At 37.3% G+C, this 9,180-nt stretch overlaps 2 protein-coding genes across 2 annotated transcripts; one reads left to right on the top strand and one right to left on the bottom strand.

Moving 5' to 3' along the window:
* Window positions 1,003–1,839, bottom strand: LOC108661131. Its single transcript, XM_018117020.1, has 2 exons — window positions 1,789–1,839; window positions 1,003–1,662 (listed from the first exon to the last, which is right to left on the bottom strand). The coding sequence occupies exons 1-2, from the start codon at window positions 1,837–1,839 to the stop codon at window positions 1,003–1,005; spliced, it is 711 nt and encodes a 236-aa protein (XP_017972509.1).
* LOC18604415 (dihydropyrimidine dehydrogenase (NADP(+)), chloroplastic) lies at window positions 3,756–8,942 on the top strand. Its single transcript, XM_018118086.1, has 7 exons — window positions 3,756–4,198; window positions 5,080–5,343; window positions 5,429–5,599; window positions 6,709–6,821; window positions 6,910–7,096; window positions 8,354–8,463; window positions 8,589–8,942. Exons 1-7 carry the CDS (start codon window positions 3,920–3,922, stop codon window positions 8,743–8,745), a joined length of 1,281 nt encoding a protein of 426 aa, XP_017973575.1. The 5' UTR covers window positions 3,756–3,919; the 3' UTR covers window positions 8,746–8,942.

Below are 9,180 nucleotides of genomic sequence, written 5' to 3'. Positions count from 1 at the left end.
CAAGATATCTAGTATGTGCACATAACATACACAACCAAACACTTTCAAATGAGCAACTGAGGGCGTGAAACCATACCATGCTTTAAAAGGGATTCGGTTATTCAGGGCATGAGTTGGTAACAAATTCTGTAAATATACAGCAGTATTGGCAGCTTCTACCCAAAACTTCTAGGGCATCCTCTTATGATATAACAGACATCTGCTTATATCCATGACTGCTCTGTTTTTCCTTTCACTGACTCCATTCTGCTGAGGAGAGTATGGAGCAGTAAGTTGGTGGACTATCCTTTCCTGATTGAGAAAATGAGTGAATTCATTTGAAGTGTATTCACCATTATTATCAGTCCTCAAGATTCTGATTCTGTGACCAGTTTCTAGTTCAATTCTGGTTTTGAAGTTTTTAAACAAAGCAAAGACTTCTGACTTGAATTTCACGAACAAAATCCAACTCCATCTGGTCATATCATCAATAAACAGAAGATAAAACTTATTACCATTTAGTGATTCCTCACTTAGAGGTCCACCAATATCAGAGTGAACAAGTTCATGTTTTGACTTGGTTCTGTTGGTACTGTTCAAAGGAAAAGGTTTCCTTGAAATCTTACCAAGCTGACATACATTGCATATTGAAGCATTATTAGATAACTTTGGAAGCTTATCAATTATACCTGAGTTGCTGACTTGTTCCAAGGTCTTGTAATTGAAGTGACCAAGTCTTCTGTGCCAAAGATCAATCAATGAAATAGATTGTTCCTCAACTTGCAAACATAGATGCTCAAGTTTAATAAGAAAACATATATTCCTCATTGGTATAGTCATAAGATATGCACCTGAGGGGTTGTAAATTCTGCAAGCTTTATCTTTGAACAACAAAACATAACCATCTTCCAACAATTGTCCAACACTCAGAATGTTTTGTGCAAAAAAAGGTACAAACAAAACATCAGATAAGTACCTGTGTCTAGTTGAGCTTTGTATTCGAACCTTCCCTATACCATATGCTTATAGGTAACCACCATTCCCTATTCTAACTCTTGATCGATGGTTCTTATCAAGATTAACAAACACAGCTTCAAAAAGTGCAATATGCCATGAGTTGCCACTATCAAGAAGCCATTCACAGTTACCAATGTCACTTTTAGAATCTGACTGAGCCATGAACAATGCTTCTTTAGCTAATTTTGAGCTTTCATTTATCTGTGTAGTTTTATCTTCAATTGTTTTGTTCTTGCACACTTTATCAGTGTGTCTTGATTGACTACATATTTTACATTTTGCATTTGGCTTAAACCAGTAATAGTCATTTGTATGATTCCTTTTCTTGCAGTAGGAACATGGCTTGTACTTGTTTTTCTTGTTTGAAGATTGACCAGATTGAGTAATCTTCTTATCTTTGTCTTTGTAATTTTTCTTGGTAAAAGCCTCAGCTTTGGCTTTACTTTTGCCTTTAGCAAGAAAGGCTTTCTCCCCAAGAGCTTCATCTCTTATTAATGTTCTCAGTTCTGCAGCTTGCAAGGCACTAACAATTTCTGTAATTGAAATGCCAGGCAGGTCCTTTGATTGTAACAGGGATGCTATTGTAGGTTCAAACTTCCCTGATACATTGTTGAGAATCTTCTCAACTACTCGAACTTCTTTAAGCTCTTCACCAAACAACTTTATCTAGTTAGCAAGCTTAAGAATTTGGTCTATATACTCTTTTACAGACTGACTCTCCTTCATTCGCATCATGTCAAAGTGCCTTCTCAAGTTATGTGCCTACATATGCCTTATTCTAGAGGTCCCAACATATTCTTCCTGTAGCTTTGTCCAAGCTGCCTTAGCTGTTTCACACTCCATGATTCTGCTGAAAATATCCTCAAAGACAACAGACTGAATGAATGAAAGAGCTCTAAACTTCTTTGCAATTTCTTCTTCATATTGCTTAACTTGAGCAATAGGAGCATTCTCCCTTGGTGCTTGTGGTTTAGTATCTTATTCTACTGCATTCCACAGTTATAACCTTTCAAGTAAGTCTTCATTCTCACGACCCAAACTCCATAATTGGAGCCATTGAAGACTGGTGGAGGCTGATGAGTTATGTTTGGAGTTGTCCTTATAACAGGGAACTAATTCTTGAAACAAGAAGTTAAAGGAGAACCACTAAGAACATAGGAGTATTGAAGGAGGTTATTTAAGGTCCTATAGGAATCGAAAGGAGCTCTAATACTATGGTAATATCATGATATAAAACTATGACTCGAGAAAGAAAGAAGAAAAGAGAGAACTAGTAACTTGCTGGACAAAAGCAGAGCATTCTTCTATATGCATGATGATCACACAGTGATTATATATAGTACAAAATGTTAGAGTCAATGACATCTATAACACACAGCTTAACAGGTGTTCAACTTACATACAAACAACACAACATTGTTCTATTCTAATATCAGAAGTATTGACAGCTAGTAAGTATGCAGATCATGCTGTCCAAGGACTTACATGTGTCCATGCAGGGGTTATCCTCTAACAAGAAAAAGGATAGGAAAAAATGCACGGGAAAAGGGGACACAAGTTAGGCCTGCAAACATTATCCCAGCGACAACGCTAATCCATTAGATCCCATCCATCCCCCCACCTCCCGCGTATTAAAAATTAAAAATGTCCATCAAAAGAATAATCAGGGCTATTCCTTATGAAACATGACTAATTCCAAATGCACACACAATGACCTTTGTCAGATCAGCAGAAGTTGGCAAAGCTGACAAAGCACCTGACTCATTCCCTGCCTGCCAGCCATTACAACTTTGTCGTTTCTAAACAACTGGAAAGCAGAATAAAAAACTCAGAAGGAAATCTTATCAGATCATATCTATCCTGGCAAGTAAAACTTCACATACCCTGTTTTGATTGCATTCATACTCATAGATCTCTTCCTGTAGATGTAGTCGGCATCCTGGTCGGCATTGGCAAATTAGGCAGGCAGTAGGCACCCATGCGAGGGCAAAATCCTGAAAGAGTTATAAGAAAAGGAATTTGCAAATCCGTATCTCCAAAAGTGCATGCGTTCCATTTCTAATTCCATTATCCTTCCACCTCATTACGCACACGCACCCATTATTACCCTTTATGTTTTTTCCCTATATAATTGATTTGGACTCAATATCAACACAAGAAATTTATCTGAAAGAAAAATGTCACTGAACAACTACCAGCACCACCACCACCTGAAGTCTGAAGCAATTTACCTGCTGACTTATTTGCCGAGGAATCTTCAGCCAAGAAACAAAATGTCAGGTTGCCCTTTGCCTATATTGGTACTCTTATTAGAAACAATGCAATGTATGAAATAGCTAGCTAATTTTATGCCCAGATTGACACTGCACTGCACTCTATGGCATTTTCCTTTCTCATATGTAAATTGAAATCAAAATGTCAATTTAATGCCAATATATCCCAAAGAGGAAGAGAATCGCAACGAACTGGTACCTGTCCTGTCCTGTTTTTCATCAAACCGGAGAATTGGGATTAGATAGGCATCCTAGAGTTACTGGGGGTGAACAAGGAAGGAAAGTCCACAGGAACTTGTACCTGATTTGTCAACCAACGTGATTTCTTGCCTGCGGTAATCACCAACCTTTTCAATTTCATAAAAGTCAGATAATGTTATCCATTTGTGGACAACGACCATTGCTATTCAACTCCTCTTTCCAATCTCCCTAATATAATAATACTATTGAACACGTTATCTCTATTACTGCTTCTTCTATATGGTTATTGATACCTTTGCTTGTCGTACTGGTTCATTGTAAAGCAAAAGGACAACCTAGATTCCAATAATTCCCACGTGGTATCTAACCCCGAGGAATATTACAACTCAGATTCAAACTCCATCCTTCTTATTCCTTCATTAGACAAGGCTTGACCCAACTCTTGATCCATGGCATCTCTGAATTTCACTCAACTTGGTCACAAGAGCAGCAACTCCTTTGCTGAATTTGCTCTGACTCGCCATGCTCCTCCCAGTTTCACTCGTCCCACTCGAGTTGGTTTCAAGGTCTTTGCTTCGGATTCTCAAGCAGAGCCTGATTTGAGCGTGTGTGTGAATGGGCTCCAAATGCCCAATCCATTTGTGATCGGATCGGGTCCACCGGGAACCAATTACACCGTCATGAAGAGAGCCTTCGATGAAGGCTGGGGTGCTGTGATAGCCAAAACTGTAAGTTCTTTCGTTTTTGTGTTTGTTACAATTCTCCTTTTAATTATCTTTTGTACATGATTCCCAGTTGTTTTTCTTTCCCTTTTCCATGGTTGAAATAGATAGTGGTTTTACTTGAATTGTAGAACTCGATATTCATTGTTTCTTATTGGTTCTGAGCAATCAGCCATAGTGTACGTTTTAATGAGAGAAGAGAAATTTAATTCTCTTTGAAACTTAGTATTTAGATGATAGAATCAAGAAAGAGTCAGGCAGCGACTCACATTCTACCTACAAAACAATGCCTAAATATGTACCACTGAGAATCTTGGCAATGATAGCCGCGTAAATTACTACTGCTTTTGTTAATTAAATAGACTATAGCTTTTGGACCGCATTGTACTTTGAGTTAATAAACCTTGGATGAGTGTCAGTGGGGTAGGTTGCCCATCTTTTTCTTTAATGTTCTTTTGCCTTTAGCTATTTCACACACTTGGCCATAGTCTTTTTGTTGGAGCTCCCTCAACTTGAAGCAAATCTGAAATGGAATCTGGGACCTGAATTTTTTTTTTTGGTTCTTACTATCTTGGGCTACACGAAGGAGGAAGCCTTTTCCCATCCCACAAAACCCCATCCAGCTCATCCTCAGATTCGAACTGAGATCTCCAAGTTGCAGTCTCAAGTTCTATTTGCTGAGCTGATTAGGTGTCCCCTTGAGAACATATCTGAGACGTGTTATACTATATATAATATGGAAAACTGAAATGCTGTTAAATGGTATTGACAACCTTGGTTTGTAAGCATGTTTACCTTTCCCCCTTTTTCTTCTGCATCTGGAATATGCCTGTTGTGCACATTTCCATACTATATGTTCAATCTTTGATGCCAAATTATTCTGCTAGGTGTCACTAGATGCTGCCAAGGTTATCAATGTAACTCCTAGGTATGCCCGGCTACGAGCAGGAGCAAATGGCTCAGCCAAAGGACAGATAATTGGGTGGGAGAACATCGAACTCATCAGTGACAGGCCTCTTGAAACTATGTTAAAAGAATTTAAGCAACTGAAAGAAGAATATCCAGACAGGATTCTCATTGCATCTATTATGGAGGAATATGACAAAGCTGCCTGGGAAGAACTTATTGATCGAGTTGAGCAAACTGGGATTGTAAGCTGTATTCTTCATGTAGATTCTATGTTTGTTTATATCTCTCATATTTTAAAGCATTTGAAATCTAATGATCTTGTTTTAGGATGCCATTGAAATTAATTTCTCATGCCCTCATGGCATGCCTGAGCGTAAAATGGGTGCTGCAGTGGGGCAAGATTGTGCTCTGTTGGAGGAAGTTTGTGGATGGATAAATGCAAAAGCAACTGTTCCTGTGTGGGCAAAGATGACTCCTAACATCACTGACATCACACAGGTGTGCTTGCTTTCTTTTTTAATTGTGTCACTACTTATGCAACACTTGCTTTCAAATTCTGATTTTAGTATAATTGAAAAGCATGTTATCATGTATCAAGCATCTGAGGTGCTAATTTGGAAACCTATATTTTTGGCCTGTTTAACATCTCGTCTCTCTCTGCTGTGCTTAAAATTTCTGTGATGATTCATAACAATTTCCATTTGTTGCAAGCATTTATGTGCAACGGTGACTATTCAATTTTGTATCATGTATGTAATAGTTCTGTAGTCAGCTCCCTGGGATAAAACGTCAATATTGCAAAATTCAAGACATTTGGATATTTTGGTTAGGTGAGCCACCATTAAGCTCCATTTTCACCAACACAATCGTTTCTGAAAAACCACTATGAATTTTCTTATCTATAAACAGAGGAAGACAAAATCTAAGTCTTAATTCCTGGCTGTAAGTAGAATTTTGACTGACAAAAGGAATTGAACAGTGTGCTTTTTCCATGTTGATGCTTGTGGAAATTATTGATGAAGAGAAACGGAAGTGCACATCATTGTTATTTTAATAAATTGGAGACGTTGAGGATCAATGACAAAAAAGACTACAGATCAAGAACCTATTCATTGTTGTTTTTATGAATAATTTGTCCATGATTATCATGGAAGCCAAACCAGTGAATGTAATTTTTACTCCTACTAAGGAATAAAAATTCGTTTTATGCTGTTTGTCTGTATTAGTATGAGGCTAGATTTATCATTTCTTTTGCAGTTGAAAATTCCTATCAATCTAACTGCTAGTTCAGCTTTAATTTCGTTATCTGATTAATATAATTGATGGTTTTCTTGGGAATGCAACTTAGTTACTCAGTCTCAAAACTTCATGGTTCTTTCTGATTCTTTAGCACACCTTTTACTATTCGAAAAGGGGGTTGAAGCATCATTGTTCAGAATTCCCATTAGAATGAAAGCAATGAAAAGATATCCTTGCTTGTTCCTTCTATTGTCCTTCCCATCCATCCTGATGCATGCTAATATTTTGCCCGCTAATGTCATTGGCATTGAGATTTTAGTTGATTTATTACTGATAAGTGATATTTTCCTCCTATTATGTTCTTTTAGCCAGCCAGGGTGGCTTTAAGTTCAGGATGCAAGGGGGTATCTGCTATTAATACAATCATGAGTGTGATGGGAATCAATCTTGATACTTTACGTCCTGAGCCTTGTGTTGAGGGGTTTGTATTCTCAAATTGAATAATTTTCATTTTCCACTGGCTCAGAATTCATCCCAGAAAATTTTATGTGCTCAATTTCTGTTTACAGCTACTCAACTCCTGGGGGCTATTCTTGCAAAGCAGTCCATCCTATTGCACTTGCAAAAGTGATGAGCATTGCAAAAATGATGAAATTGGAATTTAATGACAAGGAGTACTCACTTTCTGGCATTGGGGGTGTTGAGAAAGGGGATGATGCTGCTGAATTTATTCTTCTTGGAGCAGATACTGTGCAGGTAGAATCTGGAAAATAATTCTCGAAAATTGTCTTCTGCTTTAATACCTCTATTGTCTTCATGCCTCTGGGTAAATTAGTGTCCTCCTTTGGATCATATATCTTAGCATTTCAATCCAAACTTCAAAGTTACAATCTGCCATGGATATAATATGTGGGATGCATATTCACACACCGTTTTGTTGTAATGTATCACATGAGACTCAATGTGGATTTCATGATAGAAGAGTTCCTTTGATGTCATACCTGCATCTTTGTTTACTCAGGAATGGCTTTGTTTAATACATAAATTGTTTGGTCTTTGGTGAAGCAACCCTTCACAAAGGATAGGCAGTTGTTTTAATTTGATATGATATCAGCTTGTTAGAATTCCAATTATTATCTTGTAGGTCATGTCTTTCCTGTTGGGCTGGGAGCATATAATATTTCACACCTAGAACTTTGGGATGCTTTCCTGCCCTCCCATTTCCAAGTCCCGAGTGGCACTGTAGAAATGTGGAGAAAATTGTTTCCCAAGATGTTGGGCATCTAAATAGGTTTGATGTGCTGCTGTATTAACCTTCTTCTCTATGGCTACAAGTTACATTTGAAGCTACTACACATGGATTGGAATTTGTTTATTAGGTTACCTTATTTTGTGATACATTTAGAATGACAACATCTTAATTTATGTTTGAAGTAGATGTTTTTGAGCTTCAGGCAACATTTTCATGCCCAAGTCATAAGGTAAATGGTACTTTTTTATTTTATGGGGTTGTGGCAGCAGCAATGTTTGTATGACTGTGAGGAAGCAACCGCTGCCTTGATGTAAAATTCTTCTATTTCCTGCTTTTGTCATGTGACCATTGAATATGTGATAAGTGCAAAAAATACTTGGTAACAATGTGGTAAATACTTTATTGATTAAATGAAATATCATCACCCAATGCTTTCTGTTCTTGTTTACAGGCTGTGCATTCGAATAAACTAGCTTAAAAATGTTGAGGTCATAAGTTTAGTGGAATGCTATGCAGTGGCACTGAAGTACTCTTGAAATCTCGCAATATATTTTTTCTTAGCCTTTAACCTGCTAATTCTAGTATAATCCTTAACAGTTGTTAAGTTATGCAGAATATGATTGGCTGAGGGCAGAAGTTACAGAATTGACAGCTATCTTTGAGCTCATATTTAATTTTGTATCGTTATTGTATGACATTACTGAATTTCTCACTCGATTTCTATAATGTTTTTAAGCTTGCACCGTCACCTATGCTTGTAGGTCTGTACGGGTGTTATGATGCATGGCTATGGCCTTGTGAAGCAACTCTGTGCAGAGCTCAAGGATTTCATGAAGAAGCATAATTTCTCATCAATAAATGATTTCAGAGGGTATTTACTGTGCTTTATTTTTGACAAGTTACAATAGAAATTGTATATAATCTTAAAGAAAATTTTAGCTGGATACTGCACCTGTCCTTTTGTTATTTAACATGTTTTCTTGGATGGCGTCGCAGGGCTTCCCTTCAATATTTTACAACTCATACAGATTTAGTGCGAAGGCAGAAAGAAGCAATTCAAAAGAGGAAAGCTGTTAAGAAAGGTTTGCAGTCTGACAAAGACTGGACAGGAGATGGCTTTGTGAAAGAGACTGAGAGCATGGTTTCTAACTAATTGCACTACCGCAGCAGCCTTCTCTATTGTATGATTAAAAATAAATGGGGTTTTAGTTGTATCTGGTTGAGAGATGTCTATTGTTTCTTTGCTTCTCAGAAAGGGTTAAATTATATCTGAAGGTACTGATGTAAAAACAGAAGACAACATATATTTCAGAGGGAAATTGTTAATAAAGTGCAGCTGTTTTAGCCTCATGGTAAATAGGTTATGTTATCAGGCAGCATAAAAGAACAGAAATGATCTCCAGCCAAAATGAATATCTGTTTCCTATACATTTTCATTGTTGTTATGCTGTGGAGCAATAAGTCATGTCATCAATCAAAACCGAATGGTATCATGGAGCTGAAAGACATTTAGCATGCCATTGCAATACGGTTTCCTTGTTTTTGGTGTTTTCTTTTTCTCAGTTTTTCCTATCATCCATGCACAAAA

Source organism: Theobroma cacao, chromosome 3 (assembly GCF_000208745.1).
Source record: "Theobroma cacao cultivar B97-61/B2 chromosome 3, Criollo_cocoa_genome_V2, whole genome shotgun sequence".
Classification (NCBI taxonomy): Eukaryota; Viridiplantae; Streptophyta; class Magnoliopsida; order Malvales; family Malvaceae; genus Theobroma; species Theobroma cacao.
This window is presented reverse-complemented; position numbering and strand designations above follow the sequence as displayed.

Coding starts and splice junctions, on each gene's coding strand:
- LOC108661131 (XM_018117020.1), bottom strand. CDS start 1,839: ATGGAGTGTGAAACAGCTAAGGCAGCTTGGACAAAGCTACAGGAAGAA. Junction 1,663..1,788: donor CAAAGCTACAGGAAGAATAT/GTTGGGACCTCT, acceptor CTTGCTAACTAG/ATAAAGTTGTTTGGTGAAGA.
- LOC18604415 (XM_018118086.1), top strand. CDS start 3,920: ATGGCATCTCTGAATTTCACTCAACTTGGTCACAAGAGCAGCAACTCC. Junction 5,344..5,428: donor GAGTTGAGCAAACTGGGATT/GTAAGCTGTATT, acceptor ATCTTGTTTTAG/GATGCCATTGAAATTAATTT. Junction 8,464..8,588: donor TCAATAAATGATTTCAGAGG/GTATTTACTGTG, acceptor ATGGCGTCGCAG/GGCTTCCCTTCAATATTTTA.